Raw genomic sequence first — 19014 nt, forward strand, 5'->3', positions numbered from 1 at the left:
GTCTCTGGTCAGGCCAGCCAGTGTCCAGCCCTGCGGCCAGCTGCCGTGGCACCATGAGTCATGAAGAATGACCCCAAAACCGAAGGCACCCGAGGCATCGGAGTGCACCTGTAGCTCTGCCTCCAACAGGCGATCCCTTCTCCATAGGGAGACCCCATTAAATTCCCGCAAGAAGGTGGACCACACTGTCAGGTCAGCCCTAAGAGCGGCTGTCACCCGTGTGCGGTGGTAGGATCGTGATAGGCCAGCCATGGCGTCATATACGCGCCGCAGGAAGGCACGGCCGGGCGCTACAACCCTGCAGGCAAAGTTCAGATGGCCTGCCAGCTGTTGGAGAGTGGCTAATGTCACCTTATTAGAACTGACCACCTCTGAGATCTTCTCCCTGAGGGCCCCCAACTTGTCATGAGGGAGCCTGCAGCATTGGGCCACCGTGTCTATCTCGATGCCCAGAAACGTGATAGCGGTGGATGGGCCCTCAGTTTTCTCGGCCGCGAGGGGGACGCCCAGCTCCCCAGCCAGCCCCGCGAAATGTGCCATGAACACCCTACAGGTGCCTGAGTCCGCAGGGCCCGCAAACAGGTAGTCATCCAAATAGTGTACCACTGATTGCAAGCCTGCGCGCCTCTTGACCGCCCACTCCAAGAAGGAGCTAAAGCGCTCGAAAACAGAGCATGATATAGAGCAGCCCATAGGCAATGCCCTGTCCACGTAATATTCACCCTCAAAAGCCAAGCCCAACAGCTCGAAGTCCTGTGGGTGGACCGGGAGGAGGCGGAAAGCAGACTTGATGTCACACTTTCCCATAAGGGCCCCAACCCCGCAGTCCCTGACCATTCGCACAGCACAGTCGAATGATGTGTAGCGGACTGAGCACAGCTCCGCTGGGATGAAGTCATTGACTGACTCACCCTGTGGAAAGGACAGGTGGTGTATCAGGCGAAATTCACCTGGTGCCCTCTTGGGGACGAGGCCCAACGGGGAAACTCTGAGTGAGGGGATGGGTGGTGCAGCAAAGGGGCCCAAAACCCGGCCGGCTACTACTTCCTTCCTAATTTTTTATCTCAGAACTGATTCCATGCCTTCCACTGACTTAAGGTTGCGGGACATGAAAGGTCGCCTGGGACCCAAATAGGGGATCCGAAAACCCACTGTGAAGCCTTCGAGTAAAAACTGGGCATCTTGGACTAGGGGGTAAAGGTGGAGTAAGTGTTGGAGCTCGGCAATTTTAATTGGGCTGGGGCCCCTTTCCCTGAGCTGCGCCTGCAGCCCCTGTCTTCCTTGCGCCAGCCGAATCCCTGTTTCCATCCCTGAAGGGGCGGCCCCTGGGGCAGCTAGTGCAGGCGTGAGGGCCCCCACATATGCACCTGCACGGGCTCCGACCGCAAAGGCCACGCGAGCTGAACTCCCAGCAAAGAAGGCGGGGTTGAACCCCCTGCCCCGCAGGCCCGCGGGAAGCAGTTGCTGATGCCTGGCGCGCCAAGAGATGGCCGCTGTCCGCCCTATCACCTGCCATGGGTCTAGAATGTGCCATAAATTGCAGCCACAGGTCAGCCTCCTTTTTGTCCCAGGGGAGGGATGTATCAAAAGCCGCCCTCATACGGAACGCCTGGTCGTAGTCCAGCCATGCCGTCCCTTGAAACTCAGAGTAGCCCCGGTATATGATATCGAGGTATTTGATCAGTACCGAGGCCCTATGAGGCTGCCTCTGTATTACCACCCCCATGTACGTAAGGAATGCAGGCAGCCAGTTAGACCAAGAGCGCTCTACCCGTCGGCGCTTGGGCCTATCGGGCTCTGCATGTTCCCCTTTATCCTTATCCTTCCCAACCGGCTCCCTGTACAAGAGCGAGAATAGGTCCACATACTCTCCCCTCCATATTCTGTCCTTCGTAGCAGGCAGAAGATGAAAACCCAGTGGGGCAGACGTTTCCCCAAAAGGTATGGCCCCTTCTCTGACTGATCCCAGGGGGTCGGATATCTCTGCAGAGGGGTTGGCAGACAGGGCGGGCTGATGCCCTCCTTCCGTCGCCGTCCCAGCAGCGAGGTGCCAGACCTGCTCGCAGGCCTCCCTTAGGGGATGCTGCTGCTGTGGCGTAACCTCCCCCCCACCGGCAGGGGTCCCTGCCTGCCCATATCCCTCGGTTACCGCTGGTGGGGAAAAGGGCCAGTAGGGGTACCCCCAGGGGGCCCAGCTCCACTGCCGCTGTCCTTGTTGTTGTGGCATGATAGAGGACTCACCCTGTGTGCTTTCCGCCGAAGGTCCTTGTGCGGGCTGCATTGTTGGGGCTGCTTGCAAGGTGGGAGTTGCGCCTGGCTCTATGCTGGGCGTCCTTGCCTCAGCCCTGAGCCCGGCCTCCAGCACATCCAGTCGCGCTAAGATGGAAGCAACAGCCCCTGCATCAGCACTGTTCACTGGCCGCTGCGTTTTCCCCCGAGACCGTTTGGGTGGTGGGTCCTTCTTCTTCCCTGTCACAGGTTGGTCCCGAGGTGCACTAGGATGGCCTGAGCCATGCTCTAGGGCTTCCAACCTGGCTAATATGGCCGCCCATGGTGGCCCCTCCCCACTCCTTGCCCCCTCCGCCGCTGGGGGTGGGCATCTCCCCCCTGCTCTGGGGGCCTTTCCTTTACCTTTTGGCCCCCCTTGTCCTTTCTTAGGTGGCATACTAGAGGGAGATAGGGGCCCCGCTTACAAAACGACGTGATTTCAAAACGTTGTGAAGGGGCCCGCCTGCTTATTCAATACCCCCTCCCGGCACCCAATTATCCTGGAGGGGAGCCTAATTGCCCTGCACGTGGCAAGGATTGATGGTTGGGGTCGTGCCCCACCTACCCCCGCGTTAATTAAAACTAATAATTAAATTTAAAAGTTGCCGGCCAAAGGCCGCCTAGCCTGTGGTCCTCGCCGCTGCTGGAGCCGATCCTGCGCTGCCGCCTCGTAGTGACTGCCCCAGGATCCTCGCCGCATAGGCCTTGGTGCCAGCCGCCGCTGCCTCCCTGTCTCTCAATGAGGCTGGGGGGGCTCGCTGCCGCCCAGCCACCCTGGCCTCAGGAAGCCTCCGGAGGCCCACGTGCGCCGGCAAAGAAGCCGCACTGCGCCGAAGCTGCTGCTGCCGAAATTGCCGCTGAAAGAAGCCGCGCCTCGCCGAAGCTGCTGCTGCCGCGATTGCTGCCAAGGAGCCCCGCCGAAGCTGCCGCCGAAAGAAGCCCCGCCGAGGCTGCTGCCGAAAGGAGCCGCGCCGAGCCGAAGCTGCTGCTGCTGCTGCGGCTGCCGAGATTGCCGCCGAAATTTGAACTGGATGGCGGGAAGCAGGCGGGGCGGCCTTAAATAGCCTTCAGCCGCCCCGCCTCCCTGCCGCGTCACACGACGGCGCGCCAGCGCGCCAAGTGTGCACGCATCCCATCCAAGATGGCGGCCGGGACATCGACAGCGGCCGCAAGCTCGTCCCTCTGCCCGGTAGGTCCCGGGCACGGAACGGGATTGTCTGTTACTAAAAAAAAGGCCGTTTGGCCTTCCTGCCCTACTGCAAGTCCTCAATCTTTCTCCCATTAATCACCAGCCCCTTTTTAGACCCAAGCTGTGCTCCAGCAGTCTTGCTCCAGCCCACCTGTTTTCCCCAATGGGAAGCCTTTGCTGGGCAACAGCAGTAGCCCCATTAGCTTCCTGCAAAGGGAAAAGCTAAAGAAAAATTGCCCACGGTACCTAAGAAGTCCCATCCACTGCCGCCCTTTCCTCATTGTCTAGCACCATAGAACACTGTGGCAGCTGCAGCAGGAAGCCAAGCAGCCAGTGCCAACCCTGCTCCTAACAGAGGGGATTTTGGCAGGAAGACAGGCAGCTGGCGCCAACCTCTCTTCCAACAGGCTGGAGGGTGTTTTGGCGGCTTCTTTAATGATGGGGGGGGGACCCTCTGACTACGTCTGAAGGAACGTACTCTTCCTAGGGTTAAATTCAGAGATGGAAAATATATTTCAGGCACTTCTCATAGTGTATGTTTTCAGAGCAATGTAGTAGCTGCTTCTATGCAGCTGGTTATCTTGTCAATCTGCTAATAACTGTAAGCGGGAACCATGCAAGTCAGTTGGATGAATTATGCAGTTCCTTCCCACGTAGGTGTTGCCCTCTTTGACAGCTGATGATGCTAGCACCCTACTCAAATCCAGAGCTTGGAAAAGTTACTTTTTTGAACTACAACTCCCATCAGCCCCAGCCAGCATGGCCACTGGATTGGGCTGATGCGAGTTGTAGTTCAAAAAAGTAACTTTTCCAAGCTCTGCTCAAATCCCAGTCCCTGTTTTAAAGGAAACATCAAAATGCTATCTTTCTTTGGAAGACTGATATGCCTGAATGAAAAGAGTGTATATTCAAGATAAAGGTTGAACCCCACTTAATCACTGCACTCCTTTTCGGAGAAGGCAGGAAAGTTGTGAAATAGATTTTAACACAACGTGAGGCCTCTCAAAGATTGTGCTTCATGTTATTTTGGTTTTGTTTTTGTTTTGGCTTGCCCTTTATGCCTAAATACTTAAAATATCTGGCTCACCTACAGCTTAAACCAGGGGTGGCAAATCCCTGCCCTGAGGACTTGATGAGACCCCTCCCCCAAGAATTTTTTCAGGTTCCTCCAATCCCACTCTTTTGGCAGTGGCAGCAAAGAGAAAAAAATAAAGTAGACACTAACAATCCAGATGCAAATTGTCCCTCAGTCATGAGATCAATCATGAGTGGGAGGGGATGATAATTCCTCTCCTCAGCTGATCTGAAATGGGGTTTGTATGTGTGTGTCCTGTGGGCACAACAGTATGGGGTGGCCACACCACCACTGGCATGCAGCCCCTGAAGGGGTGACCAAGGATGAATGCAGCCCTCAGGCCAAAAAAGACTAACCCTGCCTCATTTAAACAAGATTGCTTCAAGAACTAGTAATACTGAAAATTCATGCTGAATAACTTGTGACTCTTCCTGTCCGAAGCTCCTAGTTATTTAATGTTTTTGTGGGTAATTCAACAATATTTAGAATTCTCAATAATTATATTCCTAGATATGCTATTGGGCACAGGCATTTCTTATGACATTTGAATTTCTTACTAGATCTCTCTCCCTCTGTCTCTCTCCAGGTGTGTGGAGTAATGTATTTTCCTATAACCTACTGGATGCCTGGCGTACAACTGATGCTTCAGAAGAAAGCCTTTGGAACAGAGTTACCCAGAGCAGGGTAACGGAAATTGGTTAGTCATGCATGCTTCATTTTACATTTGATGATAAATTTTAAACTTTAACTTCATCTTGTCTCTTACTTTGTTATGTATTTAAAATATTTTTAGGTCATCCTTTATCACAAACACATCCAGGCTTGCATATTATTCAGATATCTAGGTCCCTCATAGTGTGGGGCTTTATAAATCAACATTATTACCTAGAATTTTGTCCAGTGGTGTACTGACAGCTAATGCATCTCTTTCAGAATTAGTGTCACGTGATCACAATAGGTTAAGCCACTTGGCAAATCCAACAGCAAAAGGTGGCAAGCATCCAAAAGCAGAAAGAAAGAAAGGGAAAAAAAAAGGGGGGAAACCCAAAATGATTGAAAAAATATATTTATGACAAAGGTCCAACGTGTTTCAGCCACTCTGTGGTTTGGCCTTTGTCAGGGGCTGTAAACAAAATCATGAGAACACACCATATTATTGTGTAGGAATTTCATACAGCATAAAACCATAATATATATGTGAAAAAATATTTTTTACTTACATAAATGGGTCTAAAATATTCTTCTCCAGCAAAACTACTCACACTGATAATGACCATGAAGAAGTATTCACTGAGCGTGCTCATATATATACACAAACCCAGGTGTGTTCTCATGATTTGGTTTACAGCCCCTGACAAAGGCCAAACCACAGAGTGGCCGAAATGCATTGGACTTTTGTCATAATAAATATATTTTTCAAACATTTTGGGTTCCCCCCCCTTTTTCTTTCTTTAAGCTACTTAGCAACCTGTCTGCTACTGTCTGCACTAGCTGGAGCTTCTGGATCATCTTTAAGGGCAGCCCCACGTAAAGCACATAACAGTAATCCAACCGTGAGGTTACTAGTGCATGGGTCATCTTGGTGAGGCTGTCTCAGTCTAGTAATGGCTGTAACTGGGGAATCAGCCAGAGCTGGCAAAAAGCACTTGATGCTACTGAGGCCACTTTGGTCTTCCAGTGGCAATGCTGAATCTAGGAGCATCCCTGGACTATGTACCTTCTCTTTCAATGGGAGTGCAACCCCTTCTAGAGCAGGCTGGCTACCTAATCTTCAGATAAAAGAACCACACGAGCTCACAGCACTTCTGTTTTGTTGGGACTCAGCTTCAGTTTACAGGCCCTCATCCAGCCCAACAGTGAGTCCAAGCATCAAGTATTCATTCTAGTGACATAATTCCTGCCTACACTAGCAGCAACAAATTTGGCACCAGATCGCCCACCAAGCTAAATCTAAACAACTTCCATTATTTTCACAAGAAGGCAGTGCAATGTTATGTCAAGAACAAATTGAGCCATAGCAGCAACTTATTGATTTGGGGTTGTAGTCAATTAAGTAATACTCAGAGTAGACCTAGTAAAATTAATAAACCTAAATTAGCCATGGCCATTAATTTTAATCATAGAATAGTAGACTTGGAAGGGGCCTACAAGGCCATGGAGCCCAGCCACCTGCTCAATGCAAGAATCCAATTTAAAGAATAAGTAGGTCTACTCTGCAAAGGACTAACATTGGAGACAATTCTTTGTCCTGTTCCAAAACAATTAAACATTTTGCAATATGAAGAGGTCCATATGAACATCTCTACAGGGTAACAATTTAAATAACGGACTGCACATTTTAATGGTGCACTTAAGTAGTGCAGAGTTATCTCTTCTGCTTTTCCCTCGGCTTGCCACTGTACTTGTTGCTGATAAGTCAATAATAGGCAGGGCTTGTCCTACCATTATGTAGAGTGAGGCATCTGCCTGAGGCAGCAAGTCCTTGCACGGTAGGGAGTGGTGGCGAGCTGCTGAAAGGATGCTTTCACACTGCACTTTATTCCGTTATTCGGACGATTTCTTACCTTGTAATTGGTGCATTATATTTGACCTTTCACATGACATACAAGCTAGTTCTGGAATTCTAGTGGAAGATAGTGCAAGTTTAGCGCAAATTTTCATGATAAATAATACCAGAAATAATCTGTTTGCAAGGCTGGGAACCCGGAAGATTGTGGGAGTTTTGCACTAACTGCAGCTGCTCACATGACAGGCATCCAAGCATGCAGTGCATTCCTGCCCTTTAGTTGTGTGGGGGGTTTTTTTGCCTGATGAAAACTGTACCGGTATTCCAGCATAGGTGCAGATAGAAGCAGCATTTCCCACACACAGCCCTGTGTCGATACAACAATAATTTAAAAAGTCAGATCCTAAAGGGAGAGGGCTTGCATGGTGATGGGATGAAATCTTAGACTTCCTACACAGTGGGGAACAGTGCACATGTCAGGGATGAAAACAAGATGTTCATTGCAGCCGTGTGAAAGACAGTTGTGTGAAGTTTCGGTATATCAGCTGAAAAAGCTACTGTTTGTTAATGCAACAAATAAGTTAGCTGCTACTCTTGGGTGAAGTGGAGAATATTGTCCTGTTGCCAGTGTTTGAAGTAAGATTTAACTGCCAGGTTGGCTGGCTTCTATACATTGAAAAGTGTCACCATCTTGTTCTTTACCTCAGGAAGCAAACTATCTTGGGATGACCCTGACAATAGGGCATGTAGGGAATAGCTTGTACCCTATCATGGGGAACAGACTCTGCATCTGGCATACATGCTTTTATTAGAACACCTGTAGTCTTATGGGTTCATTTGAATGTGCAGGGACACACAGTTTTGGTGAATGGCTGGAGCCTACCTCCATAGGCATTCATTCTCAATGAATGAATATCTGAATATCTGCTTTATTGTATATATTTAAAAAATATACAACCATTTCATAATCCATAATAATAATAAAAACAATTATTACAGCATACTTGGTTGTGTTCCTTATAACTGCTGCAGTAAATTTAACTTATAGTTTTTTTCAATATGCAACAGAAACGCCTCCTCAGCCACCTAGACCACATGAACTGAATACTCACCTGGTTATCCCTCCTTGTAAATTTGCTAAGATCCTTCATGAAATCATAACACTACGCATAACAACCTCAGAGTTCCACAATTTCTTAAGGGGGTTCCAATTCAACAATGGGTATCTAGATAATAAGAACTTTTCTACATGGAAAGGTGAGTAGTCAGAATTCTAAGGTAATTTGTAAAATTTGAAATTTATTAAGATAATATCTGATGGAGAAACACTATGAGTTTCATGTTAAAAACTACATACAGATATTTATACGCAATTATCTTATTAGGAGTCAGTTTTTTCTGGGAGGGTTAAACCATTAAGATTTAAAATTATCCATTTCAGTAAATGCTGTGATATCTAAAGTTCTCAGTCCTGCTGATATATTGGGATCATTCAGTTTTTATATCCCAGTCCATGAGTTCTTGAACAACTCATATAACTTTGGACCCCCATCCTTTCTTCCAAGAAAAAGGCCATTGCTTTCAATATTCTCCTCCCCCCCCCATTTTTCTTAACTTTGTACTTTCAGCTTATGTGAGGTTGTTTTGCAAATTTCCAGATTTGAGACATAAACATGCAATATTAGGGCTGAGCTAAGTATTCTCCTGGTTTGCTTCTCCCCTGAAAAGAACAATTTCAGAAAGTGTAAAACTCCCCAATCCTACCCTTTTTTATCTCTGTCTGCCGTCACTGTTCCCCTGCACTTGACTGTGCAGATGATGAGGGAGATAAAAACTTACACAATTGTAGATGGCAACGTGAGCCCAATTAAACTGATGCAAATTTTCACAAAAAAGCTTAACATTTTATTTATTTATTAAATTTATATCCCGCCCTTCCTCCCAGAAGGAACCCAGGGCAGCAGCTATTGGTACAATGTTTTTCTCTTGGAAACAACCAGGGATAATACAGAACCGTAGTTGTATTTCCAGAGTTTACAGTCCACTGTGAGGACTATGAGGTGATGCATGATGGGAACAACATGCATTGTTTGACTGTCACTTGTGGCAGAAGAGACATGGCATAGGCTGGGGCTATATGACACAGATACGGAAAGGTAGTACCTGGAGTGAGGCCAACAACAGCCAAAGTGGCTGTGGGTCAATGACCTTCTCATCCCTCCACATGATTAGATGCTCTCCAGTTGCACCATGTTGCTCCAACCTGCCCCCTGCCTTCCCTGCTGCCTTCAGTTAATCACATAAAGCCTCATTCTACCCCTTCCTTCATCAATACTTGAGGGGCATGGAAGAACAGTGTACTTTCTACCACCTCATGCATTGAACATGAATGAGGATACAGGGCTGGTTTGGACATAATATTCCTGGCTTCATTTTATTTTTATTCATTAATTTAATTTTTTGCCGTTTTTAATTCGTGTTGGTTTTTATGTTTTAATGTTGTTTTGTTATCTGTATTATGTTTTAGATTCTGGTTCTGTACTTTCCCTTTTATGCTGGTTTGTTGTTTAGTTGTACTGCATTTGCGATTTTTAAATTTTACTGTCAGGTGGAGTTGGTTGTGTTGGAAATTGTAAGCTGCTATGTGGAGGAAGTTGCTTAAAAAGCAGGGTGTAATTTTTTAAAATAAATAAATAAATAAGCCATAGCCTACACACTCCTCCCATTCCCCATCCCTCCTCTCCTCTAAGGCCAGCTTTGGAGTGAAGATCCAGTTTGTTTAAACCAGTGTTCCCTGTTATGGTTGAAAGGAGGGAGGGAGGATCGTGCAGGCCTGACAGTAATGTCTTCTGCATTGGGACAAAGCTGCAATGCTAGCTTCCTGGCAGATATGTCACTGCTGTTGACTGGGAGGGGAAAGGGCAAGGCGGCGGAGTTGGTGTGGTTCAGGCATATTAGTGGCACCAGTCCGGCACTGCCACCAGTTCACCTTCATCATACTATCATCCCTGCCACCTTACCCCTTCCATTAAGCAGCAGTGACACACCTACTGAGAAGCTAGCTTTGTGGCTTTGCACAATCAGTTGAGCCGCTACTGGAGCCCAATGCTCGTTCATGACTTCATAAACCATGGCTTATGAAGTTGAGAACATTACATCTGAATTGGCTGAAAAAATCATATTTTGTTGCCAGGGAAGGCCTTGAGTTTTGAAATGCAAAACTGTGTTCAAAACTGCAGACAAATGCACATATTGCATATTAGCCAGTGATCAGCAGAAAATTGGAAAAAGATAAATTAATCAAAGAAGCAGCAGATTACTTCTGAAAACTGCTAAGAAGAATATTTGTCTTTCAGATACTGCACTAGACACTTTTCCAAACCAGCTGACACCTACATCAAAATACCTGTCCCTCATAGATACTGCAGTCTATATGGATTGCAGCTACCCACCACTCTTGAGGCCAGAGAGAAAAGTGGATGTTATTCTGCATTTAAATTATTCTTCAGGATCACAAACATCGGTGAGATGATTTGCAATTAGACATTTGTGGTTTTTGAATCATTGCTTTCTGTTTTCATATTTTTGAATTCAAGAGTTAGTTTACATGTTCTTATGTTATGAACACCACCTGGAGGCTGCTTGAAAAAACGTCTGATTGGCAATGACTCTATGCTGCAGTATAATATAGCTATGTCCCATGGATTGCCACCATTTTGTGAAGAATTTTCACACCAGTGCCAGTAGAAACATGATGGGCTGACACACATAGGCCCTGTTTGCATTATTCATTTAAAGCAGTATCATACCAATTTAAATAGTCATGGTTTTCCCCAAAGGATTCTGGGAAACATAGCTTGTTATGGGTGCTGAGAGTTGTTAGGAGACCCCTATTCCTCTCGCACAGCTACTATCCCCAGGGTTCCCTAGGAAGAGGGTTGACAAACCACACTGGGAATTGTAGCTGTGTGAGGAAAATAGGAGATCATCTAACAACTCTCAAACTATGGTTGAGACTACAGTTCCCTAGATTCTTGACTATTTAAAGTGGTATGGTGCTGTTTTAAATGTATAGTGCAGACAGAGCCATAGTAAGCTGTTCTACAAAGTGGGTAGAATTCAGCATAGTGGCAAGTCTCTTGTTTCCATTAGCACAAGGATTTCTCCTTGCACAACGGATCATTTCCTCCTCTCCTCCCCTACGTGTCCCCTAAATCTGTTCTAGAGGTCCCCTCAACCCTCTGGATTTGAGGAGGCTGCAGGGCACACATGGGGGGACGAGAGGGGGAAGTCCCATTGTGCAAGTGGAAATCCTTGCACTGATGGGATGTAGAAGTTGAATATCTCCTAGTCTGATCATCATGTGCAGCAGCTGCTATCCAGAACTCTTACTGAACGGTATCCATGTGGAAGCCACAAGAACATGTAGACTAGCTTTCATCAACTTCCAAATCTTTTTTAAAGAAGCAAGTTGAGTTAAGTGTGACTTTATTTTCAAATTTCTCAGTTTCCTTACTCAGCTGTCACCCTCACCTTGTTACCCCGAGTCTTCACTGTAGTTGGTTTCACTGGTAACTTTTCTAAATTGAAAGAAAGTAATTGTCCATATTAAAAAATTATCAATTTTAAATCTGAATTCGATAAAAAAATATTAAAGCCTCAGAATTTTGCAAACCTTTTACCAATCTATAATGTTTGACTAACTACTTTACAAGACTAGCCCTACCATTAGGTAGAGTGTTGCTTGAATGGGAAGTAAGAGTGTTGGACGACAGACCTGTATATGCCATGCAGCTTCACCTGCATATCCTAAGTGAACCTGCTGTCATTAGGTGTGTTGTCCCATTGCCAGTGCTGAAATAAGATTCAGCTGCAAGTCGGGTTGGCTTCTGTATATGGAATGGCAGCAAAACATCCTAGGCTGGTCCTAGAACATGATGATCACTGCTGATACAGCAGGCCTCTCATTAGCTATTAGGATCTACCAATACTAGGTTATGGCCCCAATCCAGTGGCCATGCTGGCTGGGGCTGATGGGAGTTGTAGTTTTAAAAAGTAACTTTTCCAAGCTCTGCTATATTCCTCAGTCTTGTGTTATAGTGCACTTTTCTACTACTGGCTGTTGGGTCTCTGTCTCAGTCCTGTATGGCTTTATATACCTGGCTGTTTTTTTCTAACTGTGGCCTTCTCAGTTGTGGAGGTAACCATATTTTTGTGTTTTTTGCTGTGCTACTTGGATTTAGACTTTTTGTGTTGCTAGGAATTCATCAGGCTAAGTATTCTCTAGGCTAGTCAATCCTTGACAATGGTCACAGAGTGGGATATCAGTGAAATTCATGGGTCAGAATCTAGCCCTCGGTTCAGCAATCTGTGTGTTACCTCCTTTTTAAAAAACAAACATTCAGTTCTACATTCAGACACCATCCCAAGGAAAATCTGGGACTTCAATTTGGATATCTGAGTATCTGTTCCCCTCCCCCCGTCTCTGTCTCCCACACTCACACCTGAGATATGGTTAAAAAAGGTAAAGGTGTCCCCGCACTTCTAGTGCGAGTTGTTTCCGACTCTTAGGGTGACGTCTTGCGACGTTTACTTGGCAGACCATATATATGGGGTGGGATTGCCAGTTCCATCCCTGGCCTTTCTTTACCCCCCAGCTTATGCCAGGTACTCATTTTACCGACCACAGATGGATGGAAGGCTGAGTAGACCTTGACCCCTTTTACCGGAGATTCGACTACCTCCTTTCTTTGGAATCGAACTCCGGCCACGAGCAGAGCTTCGGCTGCATTACCGCTGCTTACCACTCTGCGCCATGGAGGATCTTGAGATATGGTTAAACAACTGTATTTATTCAGATTAACAAACAGCATCAACAACAAGAATATAGCAACAGACAAATCAACAAATATATCCCCAGTTCAAAGCTTCCACCTCCTACCAAGGGCTAACTGATTTGGGGTGCCTTGCTTATGTTGCCAAGATGCAAACAAACTGAGATCATTGTAATATATATTGGTCCAGCAGGTGGCTGCAGCAGGTATAGATGATTCCAAGTCTTCCTTCCTGCAGTGTCTTGGGTTTCAGAGCATGTCATTTTGAAGTGAATCCAAACAGTGGGACAATACTCTACATATTTATAGGAATTTGAGATGAGTGGAATAGGTCTCCTTACTAAGACAGAGTATAGTTTGAACCCTCTCTTATGTGTGTTCAAGATGGCCAATCAGAAATTGCTTATCAAATGGTCCCATCTTCATAATGTTTTTTTATTTTTGAACTTCCGTTACACAAGCACTAGCCAGTTCAGACCAGCTGGAATATTGTTGAAAAAAAGGGGGGGGGAACTGAACTGGGAAATGCAGTTGGAGAGAAAGCCAAATATAGTTAGTCCCCAGCAGGGGTCCAAAATCCTACACACTCTAGATCAGCCTTTCCTAACCAGTGTGCCTCCAGATGTTGTTGGACCACAACTCCCATCAGCCTCAACTAGCATTGCCAATGGTCAGGAAAGATGGGAATTGTGGTCCAACAACATCTGGAGGCACACTGGTTGGGAAAGGCTGCTCTAGATGGTGATCGATAATAGAAAGAAGTTCTTTGTTCTACTTTACTTTTCTGTACTAGTTATTGTTGCCTTTATCCTACTGTTGGTCTAAAAGTAATGATATTCTTCTCTCACTCCTTTCTTTCTTATTAACCAGATGAGAATTAGGGCAAAGAGACTGAGCTGTTGTGAATTAGGAAATCCATAATTCAAAACTCATCTTTGCTGTGGACTCAATTAGGAGCCCTTTGAAAAAAGCCAGTTATTCCTCATCTCTAGCTCCTCATTTGTCAAATGAAGATAATAATACTTGCTGACCTTATAGAGTTCTTGAAAGGTTTATTTATATAATGAATGTAAAGCAGTTTGATCACACTGAAATTGTATATAAATGCAAAGGACAGAATTGCCTAGCAACACAGGAGCAACATGAAGGATTCCCATAGGTCCAAAAGAGCCAGGTTTCCTATCTACATCCCCCCCACCTACATACACAGGTGCATGTGAACTCGCACAGTATGCCATTATGGGAGGAAAAGGGAGGTGTATGCATAGTTCCATGCAGCAGCGTCTAGTGCAAATGACTGGTTAGAATTGCATGGGAAGGTTACAAAACTAAACACCTTTTTAAAAAAGCAAAAATAAATTATTTCAGTAAGAGTAAAGTCTCATTTTAATTTTTGCTTTGTCTTTTGATAATTCAGGCTTTAGATGAAGCCTCCAGATACTTTTCAAAGCAAGGGATTCCTTTCCCCAAAGTTGATATGAGTCATGTTAAGAATAAGGATCTAAAGGAGTGCTACATATTTGAAGATCCTGGGAACTCAAAAGCACCTATTGTGGTTTTTTTCCCTCTAATAAATGACACCTTCAGAAAATATAAAGCACCAGGTAAGTTATCAAAAATGAACCTGTATTAATGTTTTTTCTATAGCTGAATCCTCACTGCTTGCTAAACCAACAAATGATTACACTGGGATAATTGTCACCGATAATCCTCCTGATAAGCTATCCTTCTTTTTAGGTTCATGTAACCCTTTTGTTTTATTTTTTAATCCTTCAGTTCTTATATGACCCTGCAATTGGCAGGATAATTAGAAAATGAAATATTTAAGTGAAGTTACATGGATAAAATATCTATTAAAGCACAAATGGTCTCCTGCTATTCTTCACAAAGCTGTTGTGTCTGTCCTGTTAGGGGTCTTTAACCTTTTTTAGAAGGAGATGTACTGACAGTAAATTATAGAAGGATAGTAGATGTTTGTACTGAAGAATAATACACTGCACAGCTGAACTGGCCTTTTTGCTTATCACTTACTGAACTAGGGGAAAACTGGATGTGGTGGTGAAGTGCAGGGAGCTGAATAACAAGGGCCTGTTTCCTTTTTCCTGTGCTTCTCCAAAGTGGAAAATTCACAACCTTCCAAATGGTGAGATGTACACATTCCCAATCTGGGAACAACTTGTACAAACACTTGGGCTGAGTTTGAGGAAGGGATGGTGCAATTTGTTTGGTAATTCATTCTTTCCAAACCAACGTGTGAAATAAAGCACAACTATCTTTTGGAATTCACATTTCTCTGAATTTTGTGATGCAGTTGTTGTTGTTGTTATGTGCCTTCAAGTCGATTACGACTTATGGAGACCCTGTGAATCAGTGACCTCCAAGAGCATCTGTCCTGAACCACCCTGTTCAGATCTTGTGAGTTCAGGTCTGTGGCTTCCTTTATGGAATCAATCCATCTCTTGTTTGGCCTTCCTCTTTTTCTACTCCCTTCTGTTTTTCGCAGCATTATTGATGCAGTTATTCAACCAAAAATGCATACAAAGAGTGTACATTAGCAGAAAGTGCACGTAAAAATGTGTATATTAATGAAAATAATGTACAAATCTGTATTTTGAGGGGAAATTGTGTATATTAGGCAACAATGCATACAAAAATGTATATAGAGAAGAGAAATGTACATGAAAATGTGTATGAATATTTGTGACTTTTTTTAAAAAAATCACTAGCTGACGTGGAAATGTGGAGAACTGAATTTAAGACTGGAAAAATCAGAATCTGAGAGAAACCAAAACTGACAGATTCATCCATCCCTAGCTTGAAGATGCACAAGTCCTACTTCAGACTCTAACAAGCATGAAATTAGGAAGCACAAGGCACTTGTAGTTCCTGTATCTATTTGCTTCGCAATGATTCCAAAGCTGCTCTGATGTTCACAATCAGTTTTAAACCTTTCTATAAAGGTTGCTGCTACTCACTTAGAGGTGTAGAGTTGTACTGACATAGCACTAGCTGTATTGTGGACAAAAATGCCTATAGAAAGCTGCATAGGGTGAGTCTTCTACAGATAGACTGCCCGTTCTTGTCTTTTCAGGACTCTGTCATGGCACAATGTTTTGGGTCAGCTTATAATGTGAATGCAAAAGCACTGCAGTCATTGCATCCTGTCCTGACCTGTTAGTGAAGCAGCAAACTGTAGCAAAAAGGAAATCTGGGAAGAATTGCAGAAAAGAAATAGATGACAGCTACAATACTGTGCACATTCACTTGAGAATAAGTCCTATGGAAGTTAATGGGATTTGCTTCTAAGTAGACATGCATAGGATTATACTGTAAAAAAGGCAAATGAACCTCATAATGCAAATTGTGTGGAGCAAGATTTCTATCGTTTATAGCATAATTGACAACTGTTGGGCAAAGATAATTATAATTATATTATTATTATTATTAATAATAATAATAATAATAATTACATTTGTATACCGCCCCATAGCCGAGGCTCTCTGGGAGGTTTACAACAATTAAAAACATTAAAAACAAATATACAAATTTAAAAACACATGCTAAAATGCCTGAGAGAAGAGGAAAGTCTTGACCTGGCGCCAAAAAGATAACAGTGTTGGCGCAAGGCGCACCTCGTCAGGGAGATCATTCCATAATTTGGGGGCCACCACTGAGAAGGCCCTCTCCCTTGTTGCCAGACTCCCAGCTTTCCTCCAAGTAGGCACCCAGAGGAGGGCCTTTGATGTTGAGTGTAGTGTACAGGTGAGTTCGTATTGGGAGAGGCATTCCATCAGGTATTGTGGTCCCAAGCCATGTAAGGCTTTATAGGTTAAAACCAGCATTTTGAATCAAGCTCGGAAACATACAGGCAGCCAATGCAAGCAGGCCAGAATCGGTTTTATATGTTCGGACCGTCTGGTCCCTGTTACCAATCTGGCTGCTGCATTTTGCACAAGCTGCAGTTTCCGAACCATCTTCAAAGGCAGCCCCACGTAGAGTGCATTGCAGTAATCTAACTTGGAGGTTACCAGAGCATGGACAACTGAAGCCAGGTTATCCCTGTACAGATAGGGCATAGCTGGGCCACCAACTGAAGTTGGTAGAAGGCACTTCGTGCCACCGAGGCCACCTGAGCCTCAAGTGACAGAGATGGTTCTAGGAGAACCCCTAAGCTACGAACCTGCTCCTTCAGGGGGAGTGCAACCCCATCCAGAACAGGTTGGACATCCACCATCCGGTCAGAAGAACCACCCACTAGCAGCATCTCAGTCTTCTCTGGATTGAGCCTCAGTTTATTAGCCCTCATCCAGTCCATTGTCACAGCCAGTCACTGGTTCAGCACATTGACAGCCTCACCTGAAGAAGATGAAAAGGAGAAATAGAGCTTCATGTCATCAGTATACTGATGGCAGTGCACTCCAAAGCTCTGGATGACCGCACCCAATGTTTTCATGTAGATGTTGAACAGCACGGGGGACAGAACTGACCCCATGCGGAACCCCATACTGGAGAGTCCAGGGTGCCGAGCAATGTTCCCCAAGCACCACCTTCTGGAACCGACCCACCAAGTAGGAGCAGAACCACTGCCATGCAGTATCTCCCACTCCCAACTCAGCCAGTCGTCCCAGAAGGATATCATGGTCGATGGTATTGAAAGCCGCTGAGAGATCAAGGAGAATCAACAGTCACACTCCCCCTGTCTCTCTCCCGACAGAGGTCATCATACAGGGTGACCAAGGCTGTTTTCGTGCAAAAACCAGGCCTGAAACCCGACTGAAATGATTTGGACCTGACAGAGGTGGATTCTTCTCATATTATGAGAATGCATGGATGGCAGTACCTGAATGAGAAATTGTCTGAGAAACAATTTAAAACTGAGGTAGCCAGTGAATGCCACTCTTAGCAAAAAGACAGAATACCAATGTAACACCACATTCACATGGGGTGCCTGCCTTCACATCAGCCGTCTGTTTATACAAACAGCTTCCCATTTTGGATGGGTGCCCTCAAGGCTCCCTTTTCCTGTGATTCCTGCACTGCAAAGACACCACACTTTTGGATCTCATTTGCAAGAATGGCATTGATCATCTTTTTTCAACAACATGTGCAGAGAGAGGTGGGCTTTAGGAGCGTGGGCTTTCAGTAATGTGATAATGTAACCATGCCTTTTTGTTTTGCAGGTGTGGAACGCAGCCCCTCTGAACTGAAGCAGGGTGAAGTTGATGTGACCAGTCCCTCTTCTCCATATCACATAGAATGCTTTACATATACAGAGGAAGATTTTGATAAACTGGTGGAACTGACAAGCTATAATATTCAGAATAATAAACCCTTGATTCTCCAGGCTTTGCAAAGAGCAGTAGAGAGAAAAAGACACCAGCAGCAATAGGCACCATGGCAAAAAGTATCTGTGAGATGGATGCATGGCTTTTACAATAAGGAAATCAAATGTATATGAGAATGTGCTGTTTCCCCCCCAACAGATTAGTTTATGACCATGCATGTAGGCCAGTAGTTTGCAAATCTTTGGTTCAGGGGACTGTCTAACTGATTGCACTCAAGACTGCCTGTACCCTCTCTTATATCTTTGCACTATATAATCTCAAGAAATGATTTTAAATTATTCACTTATTTTAAAGCATTTAAAAAACACTTTTTAAAAACTGCTTCATATTTTTAAAAATTCTAAGCTGTGAATAATATATATATATATAACACAACAATGTTAAAAATGCAGCCTAAAACCAACTGTTGTGCTTCATGTCACAGAAATTAGGGGATTCAAATTCATAAAGCAGGTTTCAATCTTATGGGTTACAGAAAGAGAAACTGAATGTGAATTTCTCAAATGCTGCCTGTTTAAATATCTCTAGAGGTTAGAAATAAATACGACTTTAATTGTAGACTTCATATTAGACTTTATATTAGTAGTTATTTATGTGTCATAACTATAGAGCTACAGATACAGAATTTGTACAGCTAATAGTTTACATTCTGAATAGTTGTTGGCTAAATATTTTGTGTCTCCTTTTAAGTAATTACATTTTTATATGTATGAAGCAAACTGCAAATAGATAATATAATTTATTTTTATTGTTTCCAAATCCATTAATTTTACATATGCAGTGGCATTTTATTTAAT

At 44.7% G+C, this 19014-nt stretch overlaps 1 protein-coding gene across 7 annotated transcripts in view; it reads left to right on the forward strand.

Annotated features, from left to right (window-relative positions):
• LOC133377366 (cytosolic phospholipase A2 epsilon-like) overlaps nt 1–18775 on the forward strand; it is a 76459-nt gene extending 57684 nt beyond the window's left edge. For all 7 annotated transcript variants that reach the window (XM_061611326.1, XM_061611329.1, XM_061611331.1 and 4 more), the window contains 5 exons: nt 5119–5229; nt 8107–8295; nt 10395–10561; nt 14290–14476; nt 18053–18775. In XM_061611326.1, the coding sequence (XP_061467310.1) occupies nt 5119–5229; nt 8107–8295; nt 10395–10561; nt 14290–14476; nt 18053–18261 (863 nt within the window). In that variant the 3' untranslated portion in view covers nt 18262–18775. The remainder of the gene's footprint in view (nt 1–5118; nt 5230–8106; nt 8296–10394; nt 10562–14289; nt 14477–18052) is intronic.
• The last annotated feature ends 239 nt before the right edge of the window (nt 18776–19014 follow it).

The sequence above is a fragment of the Rhineura floridana genome, chromosome 2 (assembly GCF_030035675.1).
Source record: "Rhineura floridana isolate rRhiFlo1 chromosome 2, rRhiFlo1.hap2, whole genome shotgun sequence".
In the NCBI taxonomy this organism is placed as follows: domain Eukaryota; kingdom Metazoa; phylum Chordata; class Lepidosauria; order Squamata; family Rhineuridae; genus Rhineura; species Rhineura floridana.